The 25,504-nt window shown below is 43.2% G+C and overlaps 1 protein-coding gene and 1 pseudogene across 1 annotated transcript in view; both read right to left on the bottom strand.

Moving 5' to 3' along the window:
• Positions 1–415: 415 nt before the first annotated feature.
• Positions 416–1,266, bottom strand: LOC136391150 (small ribosomal subunit protein uS2 pseudogene; annotated as a pseudogene).
• A 5,329-nt stretch (positions 1,267–6,595) lies between these two features.
• STRIP2 (striatin interacting protein 2) overlaps positions 6,596–25,504 on the bottom strand; it is a 45,437-nt gene continuing 26,528 nt past the window's right edge. Inside the window, exons 17-21 of the mRNA XM_066362654.1 lie at positions 24,075–24,175; positions 20,079–20,145; positions 13,227–13,331; positions 11,740–11,944; positions 6,596–7,297 (exon numbers count right to left, since the gene is read on the bottom strand). Of these exons, the coding sequence (XP_066218751.1) occupies positions 7,047–7,297; positions 11,740–11,944; positions 13,227–13,331; positions 20,079–20,145; positions 24,075–24,175 (729 nt within the window). The 3' untranslated portion in view covers positions 6,596–7,046. The remainder of the gene's footprint in view (positions 7,298–11,739; positions 11,945–13,226; positions 13,332–20,078; positions 20,146–24,074; positions 24,176–25,504) is intronic.

The following is a 25,504-nucleotide window of genomic DNA, read 5'->3' as shown; positions in this document are numbered from 1 at the left end:
TGTTTGAAAGTAAAAGGTACTCAGGACTTACCTTTAAACTTTCCAGACCAGGAATCCTGAAGGAATACCAGGTGACTTTCCAGTACTGAAAATTCGCTAGTGGAAAAATCAGTAAATAAGGTAACTCATGTGTTTTCCAAAAATCACCAATTGGGACTTATCCATTGGCATGCTGTTGCCGATATAAACAGAGCGTTGATCTCTTCCTTTGATCTACCCTATTTTAGAGATTACACATTTCTTTATATAGTTAATGGCCACTATAGTAATAGCTCAGTGTTGAGTTTATCAGGGAGGTAAATTATTCTTTTCACAATCACTACTCTTTCTTTCTTTTTTTTTAATGAACACAACTTTTGGAAACTTTTCCATCAACCTTATTTCCATTCTGTTGAAGAGTTTGCAGACGAACAGCTTAAGACCACTCAGTGGTTGTTCCTACGCACTCAGCGCTCTGAGCATTGGTGGGCGGAGCACTCCAGGCTCAGCAGGAAACTGCTGCATAGGCTCAGCGGGCACCTGCTCCCCTTCGGACCAGTCTGCGACCTCAGGCTCAGCAGACATGAACTTGGGAGCTGGAGCAGTCCATTCACCCTGAAATTCCTCCTCCAGCACAGTCTTTTCCCAGCGACCTGCTCTTATCTCTCAATCTCTTCAGGATCTTTGTAGAAACAGAAGGCTGGCGTGACCTCCCATGGGTGTTCATGCCGTGCATACGCAGAACTTCCTGGGCCGGCACTGACCACATCAGACCACTGAGCAAGCCTCCTCATTGTTGCCGGGGATGGCAGTGTTCACATAGCGCGCAGAGGTGAGTCTGTGTTACAGAGAGCGACGGCAGGCAGGTTAACACAGGACATCTCTGTGAGAGGCTGGTGGTCAGCCCTGGGGTCATCAGTACCACTGGGATATCTCGGCTCCCAGAAGGCTGCCTGGGGCTGGTCAGTGACAATTCTAGGAGTGAAGGGGCCAGCAAGAGGAGTGGCTTCAGGGGCAGCAGCAAACTTCAGCCCAGCTCGCTGGCCAGTGTTCCTGGATAATGTGACACTGACATCAGCGGGGTTTCCAAAGACGACAATGGCAAAGCTGCGGCAGAAGCTCCTCCCACGTTCTCTTCAGCTTTATGCTGTAGACACCATCACTGTTCCTACTGGAGACATACTGTTCCACTTAGAAGTCAAGGTTGGTGTCCCTTAAGTGGGTTTCTGCTGCAAGGAAGTTGAGGACATCCTTCTTCATTTGCAGGACATCGAGGGCTCCAGACATTGTGAAAGTTTCCCTTTAAGTTACGTGGGCGCCTCTCTAGGTAGCACGGAAAGACTCTGTAGTCTATTTTTGGTTGAGAGAAAATGAGAAAGTAGGGGTAGGCCAAGAGGAAGACAAAAATTAAAATATATAGAAAAGAAAATCATGCTGTGGCCATATTTACTCTGAAATTTTTGATATCTCTCATGTTGAAAAGCATCATATAAAATGTGTTTAAATATGTATTAGTATTAAACACATACGATAGGACTAGCTGCTATAGAAACTACTGGGTGTCTTACAAATGTTTATAGCTAAGTTCTACATTTTGTAAAATATTATTTTATTACAGAAAACATTCTTACCACACTAATACAGAAAAGTCTGGCCTGGAATTATAGGCAGAGCAGATGTTAATTGGCCATGCCCAGTATTTCTGAGATAATGGCAGGACTTTCTTAGCCTCTGAAAATAACCCTAAACACACACTTAGCACCTAGCTTCCCAGAATGCCCAGAGTTTCAAAGTCCATACTTCACCTAGCCTGACTGGTTACTTAGCTCATTAATTATAACACTGATGAGATTAAGGTTGTGAATTTGATTGTTGTATGAAACAGTGTCATTTTTGTTTCAGAACCTCAGCGGCATTTTTAAAAATTGATTTTTAGTGGCAGGAAAGGGGAAGGAGGGAGACAGAGAGAGAGAGAGAGAGAGAGAGAGCGCGAGAGAGAAGCATTCATTTGTTATTTTACTTAGTTGTCCATTTAATGGTTGCTTCCTATATGCACCCTGACCAGGGTATTGAACCCGCAACCTTGGTGTCTCAGGATGACACTATAACCAACCAGGGGAGAGAGAGAGAGAGAGGAATCAACTCATTGCTCTACTTAGTTGTGGACTGATTGCCTCTCATATGTGCCTTAACTGGGGATTAAACCAGCAACCTCGGGCTCAAGCCAGCCACCTCAGGTTTGAAACCATTGACCTTGGCCTTCTGGGTCCTCTATCCACTGCACTACCATCGATAAGGTCCTCAGCTGCATTCTTAATCTCAGCTAGTTTTATTGTAAATATGAGTCATCTCAAGAAGTGCTGGAAAAAAAGAATTCAAAACTCACCACAACTATTATACATACTTGGGGGGAGAAACAGAAACTATCAAAACAATTGTCTATAGCATTATCTTTATATAACAGTGATTATTGTTAATGGAAGACGTGGGGAAACTATGGAAAAGGAAAGTAAAAAAAAAACACAACTGAAAATATCAAAATAAAGCACTGAAATAGTGCCTGACCTGTGGTGGCGCAGTGGATGCTGAAGTCACTGGTTGGAAACCCTGGATTTGCCTGGTTAAGGCACATATGGAAGTTGATGCTTCCTGCTCTTCCCCCTTTTCCTGTCCTTCTCTCTCCTCTCTAAAATAAATAAAGTCTTAAAAAAAAAAAAAGCACTGAAATGAGTAGTTTCAAATTCTCACTGGAAAGCTGTCAAAATTCCTAAGAACCTCTAGGAAAGTCCCACTACCAATCTCAAGAGCTCACCAGGAAGCCGTAGTGACTGTGTCTATGGCAGTCTGGTTGCAGCTGGTTCTCTGTAGGTAGAGTGTGCATCTCAACGGCCCAGTGGTTGCCGTGTCCATGTAATTGCTTTAGACCCCTGGTTGGCAAACGGCAGCTCACAAGCCACATGTGGCTCTATGGCCCCTTGAGTGTGGCTCTTCCACAAAACACCACATGCGGGCACTACCTCGATAAGGAATGTACCTACCTATATAGTTTAAGTTTAAAAAATTTGCCTCTCAAAATAAATTTTAATCGTTGTACTGTTGATATTTGGCTCTGTTGACTAATGAGTTTGCTGACCACTGCTTTAGACCAATGAGACATGAGCAATTTGACTTGTGCCACATCCAAGCAGGAGCTTTAAATGTGCTTGCAGATATGGTTTGGTCTCTTGCTCCTGCCTTTGACTATGAGGATAGTATGTCCTAGGTATGGGCTGTTCTGTCAGCCTAGTGACAGAAGATGTATGAAGCAGAGCTGATCTGGCAGAGCTCAGTCCAAGTGAGCAGAGCTGCAGCTGATCCCCAGACCCATGAATAAGAAATTAAAGTTTTGTCATAAGTCACTAAGATTTTGCAGTTGCTTATATTAGTCTACTCCCAGGGAATACTAAAAAATTTTATATTCATCCTCTTTAATTACATCTAATCCTTTCTATATCTAATATGTCTTTAAGATTCTCTTGTGTTTAAGAATTTAAAGACTGTCTGCCCTGGCCGGTTGGCTCAGTGGTAGAGCGTCGGCCTAGCGTGTGGAGGACCCGGGTTCAATTCCCGGCCAGGGCATACAGGAGAAGCACCCATTTGCTTCTCCACCCCTCCGCTGCGCCTTCCTCTCTGTCTCTCTCTTCCCCTCCCGCAGCTAAGGCTCCACTGGAGCAAAAATGGCCCGGGCGCTGGGGATGGCTCTGTGGCCTCTGCCTCAGGCGCTAGAGTGGCTCTGGTCGCAACATGGCGACGCCCAGGATGGGCAGAGCATCGCCCCCTGGTGGGCGTGCCGGGTGGATCCCGGTCAGGCGCATGCGGGAGTCTGTCTGACTGTCTCTCCCCGTTTCCAGCTTCAGAAAAAACAAAAAAAAAAAGAAAAAACAAAAAAAACCAAGAATTTAAAGACTGTCTGACCTGTGGTGGTGCAGTGAATAAAGCATCAGCCTGTAATGCTAAGGTCACCAGGCTTAACCCAGTAAAGGCACACAGGAGAAGTAACTACTAAGAGTCGTTGCTTCCCGCTCCTCTTCCTATTCCATTTCTCTCTCTCCTCCCTCTAAAAATCAATAAATCTTAAATATATATATAAAGATCAAGTTAGAAACTCCAGTTCAATTTTCTTTTTATTAAAGTGCTTCAGTAAATAAACAGTGTTATCAACAATCAATACAAACCTTACACAAATAAAAATCCTCTACTTAATGAATCACTCAAATAATGTTCTTCTATGAAATAACAGTAATCACAGTTGGAAGCTGATTAATATGAATTTATTCCTAACCACACACATGGGTTCTCAAATTGGGATATTCAAACTGGTTACCTGAATTCTAGTCTCAGCAAGTCAGTGAAAAAATGATGTGATTTGAAACTAATCAGTTATCCTTGATGCCACAATTTCTCCATCTGTACTGAGAATTAATCTTCTTTTAGAGAAGATTTGGAAGAAAGTATGAAATGTTCAGGCTTATCATACTTCTATGCCTCAGAAAGCATTCATGTGCATACTTTTAAAAGGGCAGCTTATTTGTTCTTGACACAAATTAAATACTAAATGGCTTTAAAAGAAATAGATTGATGACTGCTCTTTCCTTGAAAATTATCCTTTTACTGAAATCACATTAAAATTATAGATGAATAGGGTTCATAAATGATATGCTCAGTAAATTGTTTTGATTGCAATGAGGACCACCATTCTACTTAGGCAAAATTTACAAAACATTTTAAGAAATACCATCCATTACCTACTTACACAACCTTGACATAAAAACAGAAATCCTGCTGCCCTAACAGCACAAAGAGGTGAAGTCCAGGCTTATAAATTTTGGTGTAGTTCTTGTGGATATGGCCTGTAACTTAATCATGACTTCCAAATTAGACTGTGGTTAGGCCCTGGCCGGTTGGCTCAGCGGTAGAGCGTCGGCCTGGCGTGCGGGGGACCCGGGTGCGATCCCCGGCTAGGGCACATAGGAGAAGCGACCATTTGCTTCTCCACCCCCACCCCCCTCCTTCCTCTCTGTCTCTCTCTTCCCCGCCCGCAGCCAAGGCTCCATTGGAGCAAAGAAGGCCCGGGCGCTGGGGATGGCTCCTTAGCCTCTGCCCCAGGCGCTAGAGTGGCTCTGGTTGAGGCAGAGCTATGCCCCGGAGGGGCAGAGCATTGCCCCCTGGTGGGCAGAGCCTCGCCCCTGGTGGGCGTGGCGGGTGGATCCCGGTCGAGCGCATGCGGGAGTCTGTCTGACTGTCTCTCCCCGTTTCCAGCTTCAGAAAAATACAAAAAATAAAAATAAAATAAAATAAAATAAAATAAAAAAAACAAATTAGACTGTGGTTGACAAAGGACAGAGTATAAATAAGCCAATTTTGATTAGAAGTTCTGGTACAATTAAAGTGGCCTGGTGCTGTCATAAAAAAGATTCAGTAGTATCTACACTGGGGGAGGGGGATTTAAAATGGAAACGCTTGAAAATATAGATGACAATTGTGGGGATAGAAGAGAAACAAAATAATCCTGGTTGAATCAGAAACATTTCAAAAAATCTCATTTCTGTTGGGTAGTATGTGATTCTGCTGTAAGAGAAGTTGAAAGAGATTGGTACCTCAACCCTTAACCTTTTCAAAGAAACATGCAACACTTGCAGGTAGAAACAGTGTTGCTAAATCTCCAGGACACTTTGAAGCTGCTAGCAGAAAAACAAAATCATTAACCAACATAGGAGAAGAAAAATGGTAAGATGTCTTGCTGTTCAATAATTGATCATGAGCAAAATGGACACACTATATCAATCATATCAATAAATAAAACCTTCTGTGGTTAACTGGTCATTGAAAACATGAATTGGGTGAAAATAATTTGCTGCAGTGTACTTAGTCATTTTAAAACTAAAATAGTTTTGGCCTGACCAGGCGGTGGTGCAGTGGATAGAGCGTCGGACTGGGATGCGGAAGGACTCAGGTTCGAGACCCTGAGGTCGCCAGCTTGAGCATGGGCTCATCTGGTTTGGGCAAAAAAAAAAAAAGCTCACGGGCTTGGGCCCAGGGTCACTGGCTCGAGCAAGGGGTTACTCGGTCTACTGAAGGCCCATGGTCAAGGCACATATGAGAAAGCAATCAATGAACAACTAAGGTGTTGCAACGCGCAATGAGGAACTGATGATTGATGCTTCTCATCTCTCCATTCCTGTCTGTCTGTCCCTGTCTATTCCTCTCTCTGTCTCTGTAAAAACAAAACAAAAAAACCCCAAAACCCCTGAAATAGTTTCGAAAAAAACATGGAACATCCCTTAGAGGAGGCCTGACTACTTCTCACTGGTTGTGGTGGAACACCCATGCCCTGTCCAGAACACACAGGAAATGCTTTTCACATTGAACATCGATCTCTCAGGGAGTAAAGGACAAACACTTGACACAATACACTTTTCTCTAACATGCAGTATTTAGGTAAGAGTAAGTCATCATCCTTCTCAAAGAAGGTGCAAGTGTTCTAAAATCATCTTAGAGCTAATGATTTTAGAAAGAGGTGTCCAAATTTAAAATTTAAAATACAGACTTAATTTCAAAGTTGGTTTTGCTAAAACCCTGGTAAGTCCTAGGAATCCAGGGTGAACGAGATTATGACATGTATCTCCCATTGCCAAGATGAATGCCATGGGCCAAATGCCATTATAAACTCATTCTCATTCTTGGGGCTGGCAAAGCCTCGGCTGGTTCTAAGTAATACTAAAGCAGGGAGCAGTCCCACAACAGAGTCTTTTTAGGACTGATCCAGTAGGATTTCCAAGGCCATCTGGCACCCAAATGACCCTACGGTAAATTCATCACTTTTTTGTGATTCAGGACCCTAGACTCACACTATCGCCAGGCACAAGAGCCCCCAGAATGCCCTGAACTATACCGGAAGTCCTTGGATTGGGCCAGATCTCCTGGAACAGCACTTCCAGAACTGGAAACAAAGGCTGAATGAGCAGGGTAGGCAGAGCACCATTTATTGGAGCCAACCCCCATCTATAAGATGCTTTGTTGACAAGAGCTTAGTGATTCTGGAGCAGCTCTTCCCAACAGATGGGCTGTGAAAACACCTCTCTTTCCAGCCAGATCTCATATGAATAGTGGAAATCCTCAGGCAGATCCAGCCTCTGCCCCAGCACACTCTGCAAGCAGTTATCCACAGGGGAAAATTCAGAGTCCTGAGGTCTGTCATATCGGCGGCTATTAAAAGCCTCAATGTTGGCCCTCAAGGTGCACTCTTCTGCTTGGAAGTCCCATGGCCTGGCGTCGATGTCTGTGATGGGAAGAGAGAAAGAGAAGAGGTACACAACTCAGGACCCTGCTCCCCTTACCACAAAGTGTGATTTATAGCAGTGGTCCCCAACCTTTTTTGGGCCACAGACCAGTTTAATGTCAGAACATATTTTCACGGACCGGCCTTTAGGGTGGGATGGATAAATGTATCACGTGACCAAGACAAGCGTCAAGAGTGAGTCTTAGACAGATGTAAAAGAGGGAATCTGGTCATTTTAAAAAAATAAACATCATTCAGACTTAAATATAAATAAAACAGAAATAATGTAAGTTATTTATTCTTTCTCTGCGGACCGGCATCTAATGGCCCACGGACCAGTACCGGTCTGCAGCCCAGGGGTTGGGGACCACTGGTCCATAGGACACCAACAATGGAACTGCTCAGAATTTCCCTTTCTGTAAAAAGCAACATAAAAAGTAAGCAAAGAGCACATTGCCACTCAACTTTAAAAAATACACACATGCCCACATACCTGTCCTTATATATACAGGCTATCTTTGGAAGGATAGTGTGGAAACTGGTAACAATGATTACCACTAATAAAGAAATGAGGACCCTGAGAGAGGTGGACTTTTTATTGTATGTCTTTTTCAGTATTTCACATTCTTTTCTTTTTTTTAAGATTTATTTATTCATTATAGAGGGGGGGGGGAGGAGCAGGAAGCATCAACTCCCATATGTGCCTTGACCAGGCAAGCCCAGGGTTTTGAACCGGCAACCTCAGCATTTCCAGGTTGACGCTTTATCCACTGCGCCACCACAGGTCAGGCCAGTATTTCACTTTCTTACTAGTTATATGTACAGTAAATAAGTCCTTACTTAACATCATTGATAGGTTCTGAGACTTTAAGCAACACAATTTTAACATAGGCTGATATAAACGAGAGCTAAGTTCCAAAGGCATTTTATCAACATTGAACAAAATGATGTTATTTGAGGACCTGTTAACTATATTTTCAAAATGGCAACTCAGTTCCCTTTCTTTTTTTTTAATTTTTTTTATTTTTTTAAAATTTTTTATTTATTCATTTTAGAGAGGAGAAGGAGAGACAGAGAGAGAAGGGGGGAGGAGCCGGAAGCATCAACTCCCATATGTGCCTTGACCAGGCAAGCCCAGGGTTTCGAACCGGCGACCTCAGCATTTCCAGGTAGACGTTTTATCCACTATGCCACCACAGGTCAGGCTCAGTTCCCTTTCTTGTTTTTAAAGGCTAATTAATAAAATATAAAATTTTTATTTATTGATTATATCTCTTGAAGATGGGAGAGAGAGGGAGAGAAACATCGATTTGTTGCTCCACCCATCTATGCTTTCATTGGTTGAGTCTTGCATGTGCCCTGACTGGGGATCAAACCCCAACTTTGATGTATGGAGATGACAAAAGGAGTCACCAGCCAGGCTCAGTTTCCTTTCTTGAGCTTTCCTCAGGAATGGGAGTTTCCCATTTGAACAGAATCACCAGCTCTCAAGGAATGCGAACAGGCAGGAAGGGGTACAGTGAGGAGAATTAGAAGGAATCAATTATTAAAGACTTCTCCTGATTCCCTAGGACCTCCCCCAGCACATGATAAATGTGTCAGCTTGTATTAATATTATGAGATTAAGGTTTCCATGGAGGTAAAAACAGAAAACACTCTGGTTTAGTATAAGGGAGTACAGTTAGGGTTTCAGCTCATGCTGGCAGCAATAACAGATGTGCCACTGGCAGGATAAAATATTTTCATGTTTTAAAAATCCGTAAGAACTTAACTAGTTAATCATGCTTTATTTCTTATAGAAGGTGCATGCTGGCTTATCTGCTTCCTTTAGTTCTGTGCACTCTTACCAAAAACTCTTAAATGCAATTATGCAAATAATGGTCAAAAACCACCACAACAAATGTCAATACAACAAAAGAGCTCTCCAAAATAAGTTCTTCCAAACTCTGGTCAATCTTAGCATAAGTCTTGGTAGGTGAGCTAGATATTACGTCTCCTGATGTAAGGCATAACATGCAGCCCCCATTACCCAGAATGTACTATAGCCCCAAAATTTTAAATTGAATTCATCAAACTTTTAGGTCTAACTTCCAGTTTACAGGTAATACCAGAGATAGAGCAGCGATTTTCAACTGGGGTGCCATGGCACACTGGTGCAAGAATTTTTAAAACATGCAGTACTTGACTATTTAGTCAGGAGCACTGACTTCTTTTCCTTTAGATTGTCAAATAAAAAAATGACAACAGCCAACACAGCAACAGCTGTCTTGTGTGAATGAATCAAAATTACATCTATTTTTCTGGTCAAATTGGCAAAAATATATTTTTGGTGCGTCGCAGAATTTTAGTGATTAATTTTTGTGTGCCATGACATGAAAAAGGTTGAAAATTGCTGAGATAGGGGAATAAGGTAAATGACACCACAAAGAAGCAAGCAGAAAAACCCAGGTGGATATTCTGCCGGAAACTTGTCCTACTTCTTCAAATAGTCGTATTATGTTCTATACAACGTGTATGTGTGTGTGTGTGTGTGGGGGGGGGATGACTGCCAGATCCAAAATGAATAAAAGGATATAACAGCCAGATGGAATTTGTGGTCCTGGGTTGTATTATGACTTGGGGGGAAAAAGTTTAAAGAAACCTGGGCAACTGGAAAATTCTGAATATATACTTTATTAGATAAAATTTAAAAATATAGTGATATGGAAAGGTGGAGAGAATGTTAACAAGAGATTATAAAAAAGCATATACAATTTCATTTTATTTTATTTATTATTTTATTTTTTTAAGTGAGAAGAGGGGAGATAGTGAAGCAGATTCCTGCATGCGCCCTGACCAGGATTCATCTGGCAAGCCATGTCTGGGGCAGACACTCAAATCAACAGAGCTATCCTCTGTGCCCAGGGCTGATGTTCAAACCAATCGAGCCACTGGCTGCGGGAGATGAAGAGAGAGAGAAGGGGGAGAGGGAGGGGAAGAGAAGCAGATGGTCACTTCTCATGTGTGCCCTGACCGGGAATCAATCCCAGTAGGTCTACATGCTAGGCTGATGCTCTACCAGGAGCCAGCCGGCCAGGGCCAGTTTGTTTTCATTTTAATAAAGTGTGTGTGTGTGTGTGTGTGTGTGTGTGTGTGTGTAGAGAAAAAGATCTGGAAGAATATACAATAGGATGTTAACAGTGGCAATTTTGGGGTGGTTCAAATATGGAGTAAATATGGCAATATCAAAAGTTTCCCTCTGTATTTTCTAACTGCTTTGTAATAATAAAAGGTTATATTTAAAGGAAGTGGCCATGAAGAACTCACATAACAACCTAAAGAATTTGAAACTAGAGCAGATGGAATCAGCATGTGATTTCTGCAGCAGATAGACCCCGGTTTATTAGTGTATTCATGTATAAAACAAGGGTGATAATACCTTGTTGGGGAGGGAATATCAATAAATACTATTCCATTCTTATTATTTTCTCTGCATTTTTATAATCAATCACTTTTATAGCCCTCATAATAATGTTTTTTATTATTATAAATTTTTTATTGTAACCAGGACCTATGTTTCCAGGAATAAAAGGTTATTTTAATTTTAAAAATCACTCAAGAGAGCCTGACCTGTGGTGGTGTAGTGGATAAAGCATTGACCTAGAAATGCTGAGGTCGCCAGTTCGAAACCCTGGGCTTGCCTGGTCAAGGCACATATGGGAGTTGATGCTTCCAGCTCCTCCCCCCGTCTCTCTTTCCGTCTCACTCTCTCTCTCTCTCTCTCTCTCCCCCCCTCTCTCCTCTCTAAAATGAATAAAATAAAAATAAAAAAAAAAATCTCTCAAGAGAAACCTGTCATTTAAAGGCATGTTTTGGAAAGTGGGTGTCACTCAATTTACTTGTTTAAGAAAATGGACTTGCCTGACCAGGCGGTGGCACAGTGGATAGAGCGTCGGACTGGGATGCGGAAGACCCAGGTTCGAGACCCCGAGGTTGCCAGTTTGAGCGTGGGTTCATCTGGCTTGAGCAAAAAGCTCACCAGCTTGGACCCAAAGTTGCTGGCTCGAGCAAGGGGTTATTCGGTCTGCTGAAGGCCCACGGTCAAGGCACATATGAGAAAGCAATCAATGAACAACTAAGATGTCACAATGCACAAAGAAAAACTAATGATTGATGCTTCTCATCTCTCCATTCCTGTCTGTCTGTCCCTGTCTATCCCTCACTCTGACTCTCTCTCTGTCTCTGTAAAAAAAAAAAAAAAAAAAAAGGAAAATGGACTTAATGGGGTACATGCTGGATTGGAGCAGTGCCTTAAAGTTTGTTCTATCAGCACCTAATCTATAATCGCATACTTCTCATCCAAAATATGTAACAATTCATACCGCAAGAGCAGCGATAAGTGCTTGTTTAGTTTTGTTTAAACCCCAGGCTACTCCTGGAAGCCAAGAGCTCCGAGGACTCACCATTCCCGTAAGCCCAGTCATCGTTCATGCGATGGCGCACTTTCTGGTAAATGGCCGACATGGTTTTCATGTTGCTTTTCCTCCACTGGCGTCCCAGGTACTTGGTCTGTATTTTTAACAGCTTCAGGACATAAAGCTGCAGCATGGCCTGTTTGACCTTGAGGGCCCGCTTTAAGATTGGAGCAGATTTAAACACCACCAACATCTGCCCATTTAAAGAGGGGTGAGAGTGAAGAAAGACAGGTCAAAATCTAAAATTGCTTGTCATTTCCAACTCATAGACAAATTAAGCTAACTCTGGCTGACCTCAGATCACTCTGGGAAGCTTTCGGAAATCTATGATTCAGGCTCTACTTGGACTTAGGCTTCAAGAATATAGAGGAACCACTCCATTTATATTTCACATTTATAAGTTTCTAATATCCAAAGTACATGATATAAATAAAGTGCAAAAATATTTTGTCACTCACACATCTCATTTCCACTATTAGCAGTTTCTTGTCTATCTTCTGCGGGTAATTCTAAGTGTGCATTTATTACTTTTACTAACAAAGATGACAGTCAACTACATCTCCTGTCATACTGTTCCATCTCGCTTTTTAAAAACAATCTATCTTGAGCCTGCCCAGGTGGTGGCGCAGTGGATAGAGCGTCGGACTGGGATGCGGAAGGACCCAGGTTCGAGACCCTGAGGTCGCCAGCTTGAGCGCGGGCTCATCTGGCTTGAGCAAAGAGCTCACCAGCTTGGACCCAAGGTCGCTGACTCCAGCAGGGGGTTACTCGGTCTGCTGAAGGCCCGCGGTCAAGGCACATGTGAGAAAGCAATCAATGAACAACTAAGAAGTCGCAACTCGCAACGAGAAACTGATGATTGATGCTTCTCATCTCTCTCCATTCCTGTCTGTCTGTCCCTGTCTATCTCTGCCTCTGTAAAAAAAAAAAAAAAAAAAAAAAAAAAAATCTATCTTGAAAATTATTTCATTTTGGTATAGAACTGCCTCATTCTTTTTAATTGTTGCACAATATGCTATTATAAGGATGTACCATAAATTATTTAACCAGTTGGTCCCACATTAATGGGCATTTAGGTTGTTTCCAATCTTTCGTGATGACAAACAATGCTGCAATGAATAATCTTAGACCTGCATATTTGGGATCTGTGACTATAACCCAGATAGCCATGCTAACTTCCCTACCAGAACTGACCTGAGGGAGGGCCCATCTTCAGCTCTCTGAAAAGGAATGTAAATAATTATCTCTAATAGAATAAATGTCCAGAATTAGGAGGGTCTAACACTTACATAGCATCCCATGTCTATCTACAGAGTTTGCAAAGCAGGAAGTCCATAAATTTCTTTTAAGATTTTTTAAAATTGATTTTAATTTATTGTGTTTACATAGATTCTAGTAGGAAGTCCATAAATATTAACTGAAGCTGTAAAAAATGCAGTCAGATGGACATCTCCAGGATCCGAAGCCACACTCACCATGGTTCGGGAATGCTTCCATTTGGTCAGCTTATTGAGCAGCCTCAGAAGGTTGATGCAGGAAAAGAGGTTCCTCCAGCAGAACTGGTTGTTGTCTCCGGCCTCCTGTAATAAGGCCCAGCCATCACTACCTCAGAACCGACAGGTACCTGGAAGTCACTGTTGGGCAGTTCACATGAGACCTTCCATATGAAATGCTACCTCCTCCCTATCCTGCTTTTCACACAACAAGCCCTTCAACATGCAGCACCTTTCATCTGAAAATACGCAGCTGTCACTCCTGGAAGACTGTGCCTAGAGCAAGAACTGGTCAGAAAAACGATACATGAACATAGGAACTTCATTCAGACAAGCTTTCCTGGGCAGCTTTCTAATTTAGGATCAGAAAAGAGATGTAGAATTTTAAGCACATATACTTGGAACTTATATAAGCTATGTTTGTAACTGCTAGGAGTTGTTCTGGTGGGTATGAAACTATGTTGGAGGGATTTGATATTCATTGTGGTTGGTTTTTTAAAATCAACCCCACCCCCTTTATCAAACCACATTGTAGTAAATTGCTTAATTCTCTAGCACAGATGCAAAAATGGCAGATGGTGAATTCTAACCAGGTGTTTCTTTTGTATGTTTCTTGATACCTTAAGAGCACCGAACTAGAAATAACAGAGGGTGTCAGATGAGAAACAGGTATCTACTCAGAAACATCATTCAGGTGCAAAAATAAGGAGACCTATGGATTTGGGGGCCTGTAAACATATCCTGGTGACAGAAGCTATATAAATCAATCAGGATGCATGGTGGCCTAACATCTTGGAAATGCCTCGTGTCCACAAAGTGATGGGAGAATGCAGAAGTAGGAGATTATAGCTATGAATGGCTGACTGGTGAATGGCAAATTATCTCTCTTCTCCCAAATTAATTTGAAGCAAGCAAGACAGGCATACATGTAATATGGACTGAACATCCAAGATTTCTGACAGTATTAGGCTCACTGAGATATAAATAATGCTAAGAGTCAAAAAGTTTTAGGGAAATTTTTTAGAAATATTGTTTAGATAAAAATGTTCTCCTTCCTGTAGTAAATATTCAATATTGTGTTTAGAATGAGTCCTGGAGAACCATCTGTTTCCTTCTAAGGGAAACTTCCACAGGGAGTTTCCACTGTAGTGCATCAGCTAGTCGGGCTTGCCCAAAATAGATCAGGTTCTGTAGAGCAGGGGTCCCCAAACTTTTTACACAGGGGGCCAGTTTACTGTCCCTCAGACTGTTGGAGGGCCGGACTATAAAAACAACTATGAACAAATCCCTATGCACACTGCACATATCTTATTTTAAAGTAAAAAAACAAAACGGGAACAAATACAATATTTAAAATAAAGAACAAGTATATTTAAATCAACAAACTGACCAGTATTTCAATGGGAACTATGGGCCTCTCACTGACCACCAATGAAAGTGCGGCGGGGGCTGGATAAATGGCCTCAGGGGGCCGCATGCAGCCCCGCGGGCCGCAGTTTAGGGACCCCTGCTGTAGATGTTACATCTTGTGTGGCTAACACAGGAGACTGACTTTTAAATGTTTATTTTTAAAAAAGCAGAGAAAACAAAAAATATACGAGAGGTGTCAATGTATTTGCACTGTCTCTTGATTTCTAATATGGCAGCAGCATTAAAAGCCTTGCATTCCTGAGCACCCAAACAATAATATAGGAGCATACAGATGACCTCATGGAAGAAGCGCAGGGGTAGGCACCAGGACACCTGGGTTATGGTTTTGCCTTGGCTATACGATTTTAGGCAAGTCACCTACTTGTTTCCAATCAGAGGTTGAACTGGATATGCTTTTTTTTTAAATTTATTTATTCATTTTTAGAGAGAGAGGAGAGAGAGAAGGGGGAAGGAGTAGGAAGCATCAACTCCCATATGTGCCTTGACCAGGCAAGCCCGGGGTTTTGAACCGGTGACCTCAGCGTTCCAGGTCGATACTTTATCCACTGTGCCACCACAGGTCAGGCTGAACTGGATATTCTTTAAGATCCTTTCAGCCCTGACCATTCAATAATTCTCTGATTTTCTTCAACTTTCTCCAGTTGGTTTAAAAGTGAAATCTTGAGTGAAAGCAAACTAACTGTGGCTGCCTTTTCTTTAGAGCTCAGTCTTTTTTTCTTCTTTTTTTTTTTTTGTATTTTTCTGAAGTTGGAAACAGGGAGGCAGTCAGACAGACTCCCACATGCACCCGACCGGGATCCACCTGGCACGCCCACCAGGGGGCGACGCTCTGCCCACCAGGGGGCGATGCTCTGCCCATCTGGGGTGTTGCTCTGTTGCAACCAAAGCCACTCTAGCACCTGAGGCAGAGGCCACAGAGCCATCCTCAGCACCCGGGCCAACTCTGCTCCAATGGAGCCTTGGCTGCGGGAGGGGAAGAGAGAGACAGAGAGGAAGGAGAGAGGGAGGGGCGGAGAAGCAGATGGGCACTTCCTCTGTGGGCCCTGGCCGGGAATTGAACCCAGGACTCCTGCACGCCAGGCCGATGCTCTACCACTGAGCCAACCGGCCAGGGCCTAGAGCTCAGTCTTAAAGAGTTCCAGGCAAGATGCCCCAATTCCCTCCTCAAGATATAATGTCACCTGCCTGACCAGGCGGTGGCGCAGTGGATAGAGCATTGGACTGGGATGTGGAGGATCCAGGTTTGAGACCCTGAGGTCGCCAGCTTGAGCGCGGGCTCATCTGGTTTGAGCAAGGCTCACCAGCTTAGCTTGAGCCCAAGGTCGCTGGCTTGAGCAACAGGTCACTTGGTCTGCTGAACACCCCCCCCCCCCCCCCCCCCCGTCAAGGCACATATGAGAAATCAATCAATGAACAACTAAGGAGCCGCAATGAAGAATTGATGTTTCTCATCTCTCTTCCTTCCTGTCTTTCTGTCCCTATCTGTCCTTCTCTCTGACTTTCTCTGTCTCTGCCACAAAAATTAAAAATAAATAAATAAATAAAGATATAGTGTCACCTGCCCAGGGCCTTGTTTTGTTTTCTTTCTGATAATGCTAAAGCCTTTATTGGTTTTACAGAGTGATGGTGAATGTCAGAACAAAGGCTTTATTTAATGAGGTCACAAATCATTAGATTAAATAATGCCTGAAACAAATGCTGGAGGTCTTACTGCTTGAACATAATAATTATATTACAATAAAACAATAACAAAAATCTTCTGGGGTACCCAGAAATGTCTGGATCAGGAAGTTGTAAAAACTAAATTTAATGAGGACAGATAAAAAAATCCAATCTGTAAATTTAAATGATATGAACATATTTTATAGGTCTTTCTGAATATTAACCAAGGCCAAATTTGAGGAATTTTGTAATGAACTACCTTTTGAATATTAATAATTTCACTTGTCTAGATCTAAAATAAAATGCCAAACTTTTCTTTGCAAATGGCTAGGTCATGCAAATTCTGACCCACTGCTTTGGTTCTACATAGCTATAGTTTGGACATTACTTTAGCACTCTACTCTCTTCATCAGTAAAAGGCAGGATTGAGCAAGACACTAAGAAACTTCTAAGGCCTGACCGGGTGGTGGCGCAGTGGATGGAGCGTTGGGCTGCGATGCAGAGGACCCAGGTTCAAGACCCCGAGTTTGCCTCATCTGGTCTGAGCAAAGCTCACCAGCTTGGACCCAAGGTCGCTGGCTCGAGCAAGGGGTTACTCGGTCTGCTGTAGCCCCCCAGTCAAGGCACATATGAGAAAGCAGTCAATGAACAACTAAGGTGTCGCAACGAAAAACTAATGATTGATGCTTCTCATCTCTCTTTGTTCCTGTTTGTCTATCCCTATCTATCCCTCTCTCTGACTCTCTCTCTGTCACTGTAAAAAAAAAAAAAAAAAAAGAAACTTCTAACTCTGATACTCAGTGACTCCATAAAGACAATGTTGTCTCTTTTTTCTATCTTTGATCTGTAAGACTACTTGCGCATCCACATTGTTCAAAATATGGCCCCTTTATATATAATGCTGCTGTTATTAATCACATTCTGTAGGAAAAAAACAAGCATTTGGAATTTTGGGCTGGCTATACAGCAGTGAACAACTGATTTATACAGAATTTTCCATGTTTTTTGGCCCAAATCTCTAAGATAGGAGAGTAAAAGAGAGGGAGTGTAATCTGCATGACTTCTCACTAGGGCCAATAGGCCCACAAAGAAAACAGACCGACAACCTTACCCTCATTTCACCATACTCTACAGCAGTGGTTTTTAAACTTTCTCTCAGTAAATAATTTTGTGTAGACCCCCAAATACAGGTATGTTTACCTATATCAACTATCTTCTATAGCAGGGGTCCCCAAACTTTTTACACAGGGGGCCAGTTCACTGTCCCTCAGACCGTTGGAGGGCCAGACTATTAAAAAAAACTATAAACAAATCCCTATGCATACTGCACATATCTTATTTTAAAGTAAAAAAAACAAAACGGGAACAAATACAATATTTAAAATAAAGAACAAGTAAATTTAAATCAACAAACTGACCAGTACTTCAATGGGAACTATGGGCCTGCTTTTGGCTAATGAGATGGTCAATGTGCTCCTCTCACTGACCACCAATGAAAGAGGTGCCTCTTCCGGAAGTGTGGCGGGGGCCGGATAAATAGCCTCAGGGGGCCGCATGTGGCCCACGGGCCGTAGTTTGGGGACCCCTGTTCTATAGCAACCTCCTTGTAAAGATCATACCTAACTCCTACATGATCATACATACAGTCACCATCCTTCCTTTACGTTTGGAATTTTATTTTATTTTTTTTCCTAGTTTAGTGAATTGAAGACATTTGGAGAGCCAGCACTTGTAAACCTCTCTCACTAGGGGAGTGGGGAAACAGCTCCATAGATGAACAAGGATGGCCTATTGTAGAGCTAAATGCTTTGACAAAATGGGAAGACTGTAGGAATTACTGTTCCCTTAACTCTGCCTTTATTTCATGTTCATTGTAAGTATAGCTGGAGTTCCTAATAAAGCTGAACTCAGTTCAAATTCGGAAAACTGAGAAAATATGAATCAAGACTACCTTAGCTAAGTAATTCCACTTCTAGGAGTCTATCTTAAGGAAATAACGAGAGATGAGATCAAAGATTCATGTGCAAGGATGTTCATTTTAAAGTTAAACAGAGGATACTAGAACAACATGATTGGACTCAGGGAAGTATAAGCAAAACAGAACAAAACAAACTGTGGTTACCAAATGAAACCACCAGGTGCCGCTGTTGCTTCACAGAAAGAAGAAGGAATACCTAATGTGAATTTTTAAAGAGTAGATAATGCTTTCACCCACTCTTGCATAATAATAGTCTTCTCAGAAATATTACAGTATTTCAATAGTTTTAAATGCTTAATCCCAAAAGGTCAATCTGTAGAAATACACAGGACACATTATATACCAAGAAATAGATTCAGATCATAATAGGTGACTTTATGTTTTGAAATACCCACTAATAGTAGATTTTTAATGCTATCTGTGTACCACTGTTTCTCACTTCAGCTCTGGGCGGCAGCGATACAGGTCTCCACTTTGGCTCTTTACATTCACCTGGAAAGTTTTGACAGTTACTTAACTTCTCTATCCATAAAACAGCAATACCAGCCTCATAGTTGTTTTAAAGATTAAACAACATCATGATCATAAACCGGTTAGACAACTTACTACCTTTCTCTGCAGGGTTAAGAAGCTCCCCTTGCTTACTGAGACCACATCTAAGTAAGACAGGGATTTTCTGCCCTGGTGCTAAAAAAGGTGCTAGACTTAGTGTCTCAGGACATGGGTCCTTCTCTAATTCAGGGTCTGTTATCTGTGAAGTGCAGGCTATGGCAAGCCATTTTATCCCATGGCCGTTTCTCACCTCTGAAATGGGAGCTTCGGCCAAATGGCTCTCATGTTCCCTCCAGAACATTTTGGAGTTCCCTCCAAAAATCATATGGCTTTATAAAACCTGTACCACAGAAGGTATCATTCTATTTTTACATAATAGATTCTTCTGGTGCAATATTCTGCAGGTATTAAAGTTGGGACACAAAGTGTTGTGGCACATGTGGGCCCACCGTTTCTGCTCACTCAGCATTTACTGAGCGCCTTCCATCTGCCAAGCGTGGTGCTAGACTCTGGTGATGCACAGTGGAGAGGATACTATCTCCTCCTTCAAGGAGATTCCGTCCAATTAGATCACAGTGCCGCGGGGGAGGATACGGACTGAGGTGTATCTAATGAGCTGGGGCAACACGTGACCTTCGATATGCAGTCCCTGTCAGTTTCATGGCATTAAGACTAACTCTGAGGGACATATCTGAGTTGCCTACAGCCGCTTCCAGCATGCGGAATTTTCTGGGTCATCCTTCTGTGGCTATATTGACTTTTGCCTCAGACAGACCTCAGCCAGGTATTTTCTGAAGCAGGACTCCTGCGTTTCATACCCACCACAAAAAGGAAAAGTGAATAGCCTGCAGCACAGTGGAGACAGATGATTGTTTGGGACAGACCAGAAGAGATTCTCCTGCCATTCTGCACAGATGTTCACATTCAATTTCAGGCCTATTATCTTCCTAAATTTCCTATCCTCCCTAGTGTTTGTTTTTCATGGACCTCTTTTCTCTTCTCTACAAAATGCTATGCTTAGCTTTTCCAAATTGTTCTCAACTGGGTCAGCAGCCCTAAACCCCTACTGCTTCTGTGCTGTTGCCAACATGCCTTTATGGATCTGAGACTCCCAAACCAGGGCATTATAGGGCTGAAGAAGAAATGGAAGAACAAGTGCCAGCCGCTACCACCTGGCGATTTCAAAGGCCACCCAATCCCCATCTGCTTACCAGACTCTCTGTGGTCAGTTCCGGCAAATCCTGGATGGTACAGCCAGGGTAATCCAGGACCGAGATGCTGCAAGATGCAGAGATAAGGGCAAGCTTTGGTAAATGGCAATGGCAGGAAACAGCTGCATCCTAAAGGACAGGGGTTATTTCTCTCCAGCGGGCCCCATCTATTTCCCAGATTGCTTAGCTACCTGAACTGAAACTGAGGGTTTTGATGCCCGGCAACTGCAGCTCCAGTCTCCTCTCCTCAGTCATGAGAGGAACCAGCAGAGCTCTTTCTGGCTGGCTCCCATCTGGCAGATGCAAAAGAGAGCAGGAAGAGGGCCTCTGTACAGCCACCTTTCTCTTTCCTTCTTTAAAGGAATATGTAAGCTTGTGTGCGTTTGTGTGTCTGTATTGAAATATACGCTTGTGTGTGTGTGTGTGTGAGAATAGTTTTGCTCCCAGAGATGCTGCCCAAACTTATTCCATTAACAAATTGTGGATGTGAGGACAAAACGCAGACTTCTGTGTCTCCTTCTGAAAGCCAGGAGCTCTAGGAAATGATCACATAAGCAACTCCTAAAGGAAGCTTGAGAAAGAGGGTTATCTTTGTGGGTAACCCTGCAGCAGGGCCAACCTAGTAGCTCAAGAATGGTCCCAGTAATAGCATCGGCCCCCAACATCCACAGTGGGGGGCTGGAGGCTCTGTGATGGGCTCAGGGAAGTGAAATAAGGCACCACATGATGACAGGAACATAGTCACTCAAAATGACTGTCCTTTCTTTCCTCTTCTCCCCTCTTCATTGGTACAATGCAGAATTGAGACTAGTTGATCTAATGTGCCTTCTGGTTCAGACATTAGAGGTTTTAATTTTTATTTATTTATTCACTTTTAGAGAGAGAGGAGAGAAAGAAGGGGGAAGGAGCAGGAAGCATCAACTCCCATATGTGCCTTGACCAGGCAAGCCCGGGGTTTTGAACCGGCAACCTCAGCGTTCCAGGTCGACACGTGATCCACTGCGCCACCACAGGTCAGGCCAACATTAGAGGTTTTAAATACCACTCTACCTTAACTTAATGCAGTTGGAAGTAGATAAAAAATGTTTCCCTCTCTCCACTTTTCCCTCTGTCTCTTTAAACTGAATCAATAATAAAAGGAAAAAGACCAATAAATGTACAGCTAATAGTACAACAAATAAATGCTTCCCCACCCCCTCCATCCTCTCTGTCTCTCTAAAATCAGTAATTATTTTTTAATCAGGGGCTATGAAAACGAATATGGGGTTCCTTGGACCTGCCTATATTTTGAAAGACAAAACTTCTATCCAAGCAAAAGGTAACAGTTTATTGAACTAAAAATGTTTAGCTTTGTCCAAGAAACCCACAAAGATAACCTAGGGAACAAAGGGAGGAGAGGAGAGAGCAATGCATCTACCTACGATGTTGCTCATCATCTTAATTCGCTCTAGACTCTCCCTGGGTTGCCAGTCTGTGCTGCTCCGTTAGGATAAACATTCTGGGCTGGCGTATCCACTTATCTACCCACCTTCCCCTGACAAAGCCCCATGGCACAGTAGGTGCTGGCAACCAGGAAATGGGGGCGGGAAATCAACAGTGGATTCGTTCCAATCTCAGTGAACTGAATTCTAGCCTAAGGGGGCATAAAGTTTCAAGTTTCTAGAATATCTAGATTGTAAGAGCCACGAGGAAGCTGTGTAAAAAAGAACCGTGGGAGCTCCAAGTTTCTCAGGGACCATGCACCAGTGAAATACACTATAGGTGGACCATCTCATCCAGGCCAACCTCTCAGCAAATGGTGTGGTCTGGCTCTACCACTCTTACAACCCTAAACCGTTGTGACAGACACATATCGGATTGTTTGACACCCCCCCTTTCCAGGCCCCAAAGTGTATTTAGTTTGTGAACCCCACTTCTCCAGAAACAAGTGATTGATCCAGAGGTAGACATCTAACCCTGGGAATGTGAAACAAGGATTGAGAGCCAGTTCAGTCTCTGAGTAGCATGGGGCAGGACGTTTAGCTCACACATGTGGGCATATTTCACTGAGTGACCCAGTAAGCAGACACTGCTATTTGCAGGTGAGAGAGGACACTAGAGGGGAGGTTAGAGACTTGGTGTCTATAGATAGAAATGGAGGACTTTCTGGGCTTCCTACACTACAGACCAACTCTGAGGCCCAGAGCTGCATGCCCTTCCCTGGTTCCTCAAGATGATAGACCTCCCATTTCCTTCTGATAAGTTATCCATTATGCATGAGTCAGGTCCAGCTGGTTTGAGTTACTTATGACTAAGAGGATTGACTGATATGCACAGGTGCCTTGCTGCAGCAGCGGCCCTTACCTAATCTAACCTACACTTTCATTTCCCCTGGTGACCCAAGTAGCGTGTCTTAGTGTCATTTTTAAGGGGGCAAGTGCACAAGTCTCCTGTAGTTAGGCAAAACAACAACAACAACAGAACAACCCTGCATTCTGCAGTGCTACCTTCAAACGGGAGAAGTATTTAAATCACTCTCATATGTTTATCTTAACTAATGCTTATAAAAGGTCTATGATACAGGCAGAGGAGGTACTATTTTCATTTTAAAGATGAAAATACTGTGGCTCAGAAAAACAAAGTGTCTTATTGGAGATTACATAGCTAGCAAATGGCAGATCCAGGTCAGAAATCCAGGCCTCATGACTTCAGGTTTAGAGAGAGAGAGAGAGAGAATTTTAAACAACATGAAGTAAGTGCCTCTCCGTGAAGGAATTTCAGGCAGTATTGACAGACCAGTGAGGGGACTTCTCCCAGCCCCTCTCTAGTCACACCAATGAATAGCCTTCTCACCTCTATTTTAGGGACTTCACCTCTATTAAAGCACTTCTGGTAGACTCTACTGATCACCATGCTTCCAGTTCTCATGGAAGGAGCAAACTAAGGAACTTCTCTGTAACACCCCAGCCTCCAAGCCCCTGCTTGGCTAGAGAAGAGGAAAGCAATCTGTATTTACAGCATTTGTGACCAGAAAGCAATTTGTTTTGATGCTGCCTTTGCTGCTTACTTAAGGGGTCTCACAAGCATTTTAATCTTGAGCAGGTCAATTAACCCGAGTTTGTCTCCTGATTGGCAAAATGAGCAATAAAACTTGTAATATCTCTTAACACTACTTCGAAGACTAAAAATACTGTAATTTCTAAAACTACAGATTGATCTAAGTGTCTATTATTAACCCTTAGTTACAAATTCCACATAACACTTTATTGCTTACAAAGTAGTATAACTGATCCAACTTATGATTTATACTAAGGTCAGTGCTGGCCTTTGGGCTGTTTCACAAGAAACACCTTTTGGGTCCTTCTGCTGTAGGGCTCAAATTTCATCGTTTTCGTTTCATTACTTTGAATCATGACATTTTTCAGTTTTTAAAACTTTAAAAATAGAAATATTGTTGTGACGAGGCCACATCATACACTCCATCAGTTAAAACTTCAAGGAAATTAAATTTAATAGTAACAGCTCTAAGATAGAAGGGCCTTGAGACACGATAACTGGCAGGCTCAGAGACAATTTTTTTATTTTTATTTTTGGTATTTTTCCGAAGCTGGAAACGGGGAGGCAGTCAGACAGACTCCTGCATGTGCCTGACCAGGATCCACCCAGCATGCCCACCAGGGGGCGATGCTCTGCCCATCTGGGGCGTTGCTCTGCTGCAACCAGAGCCATTCTAGCACCTGAGGCAGAGGCCATGGAGCCATTCTCAGCGCCCAGGCCAACCTTGCTCCAATGGAGCCCCGGCGGTGGGAGGGGAAGAGAGACACAGAGAGGAAGAAGAGGGGGAGGGGTGGAGAAGCAGATGGGCGCTTCTCCTGTGCCCCGGCCGGGAATCGAACCCGGGACTCCTGCACGCCAGGCCGACACTCTACCACTGAGCCAACCGGCCAGGGCCAGAGAGACAATTTTCTTAATCATCCCCAACTAGCCCTTTGAAGTAAAACTGTCCAGAGTCCATACCTGTTTTTAGCAGTGATGTACGACAAAATATTTTGATTGAAGAATTTCAGGATCAATGGAATGCAGTTGGCAAACACCAAATGTTGTGATACATATTCAAACTGAATTAAAAGATCAAAGTGGAAAGGGCTGTTTATTTGGGGGAGGATAGGTCTATATTAAAAAGAGAGGCAAGTATAAAAAATAAAATAAATAAAATAAAAAAAATAAAAAATAAAAAGAGAGGCGAGGATAAATCTGACATCCACTGTCCACTTGTGTCCTTAGTCTTCCTGCCTGCGGAGGGGAGAGCCATCTCCAGCTAGCTCACCCTGCGCGGAGGGGGACGAGCTGCAGTGTGTGTATGTTGCAAACTCCTCACCAAAAGCACAAAACAAAAGAAGCCAGAAAGAAAGTCCCATTACAGATAAATAGGACTGCTGTGAGATTTGCTCTTTAGCTCAACAGGAAAGGAAGGCTCCCTGAGGGAGTTGTGTTCCGTACCAAACCTCTGGCTCATAGTGTCTCAACTGTGATTGATACAGCAGGGACAGGTGCAGTTTACTCCCAGCAACTGCCGGCATTACTCAGTCAGGATGGAGATGACACACAGTAACCAAATGAACCGCTGGAATGTGGGCTCCAGTGCCAGTCTGTATGGCGGCCCTGGACTTAGAATATCAGTATTTTAATAGAGTGAATCATCAAGAGCCCTTCAGTCAACAGATACTACACTGAGAATACGTCCAAGATCTCTCTGATGAGCTGGTTAGCTCAGGGGCTCCGTTTGCTCTTTTGAATCTGGATGGGGTTTGTGTCCAGGAAGAACTAGTGGAGGCAGTGAGTGTCATGAAGTTAGGTCACCTAGATTTTGTCCTTGATACAATGAGGGGCATCAGACACAATTTTCTACAAATCCAGAACCTAGGCTACTGGGAAAGTGCAGAAACTGGGTTGAAAGTCAGAACATTGTGCTGTTTTAAATTCCCTGGTTCTTCCTGATTCCCAAGAAGTAGCCATGGCAGAAAGCTAAGCTGCCCTCTGCCGCTGGATGTGTGGTTGGAGGTGGGGAGTCAGCTGGTGCTGGCCATTTCTCTCTTCTGCTCAAATATCTTCTCCCTGGTAGCTGACGCGAGGGAGAGCTGAGCTCAGTTTGAGCTGTGCCTATAGCCACGTCAGGATTCACTGGCACACGCTGGCAAGGCTCACCAAGCCACCCACCTGTCTGGCTGTTGATCCACTCACTGCCCAACAAGAGATGCAGCCAGAAAGACACGTCCACCGTACTCTGTTCTTTCTACTAGGAACACTGCCTCCCTCCACCCCAACTCCTCCCCGCCTGCTGTGGCTCAGCAAACATTAGCAGGAGTGCGAGCACCCAGGCCACCCTCACACACCCAAAGATGTCTCGGGATGTACTAACGCGGAGAAACACCCTGGCCGGAGAGTCA

Source organism: Saccopteryx leptura, chromosome 2, assembly GCF_036850995.1.
Source record: "Saccopteryx leptura isolate mSacLep1 chromosome 2, mSacLep1_pri_phased_curated, whole genome shotgun sequence".
Classification (NCBI taxonomy): Eukaryota; Metazoa; Chordata; class Mammalia; order Chiroptera; family Emballonuridae; genus Saccopteryx; species Saccopteryx leptura.
The sequence above is the reverse complement of the archived record's forward strand: the minus strand, read 5'-3'. Positions and strand labels throughout refer to the sequence as shown.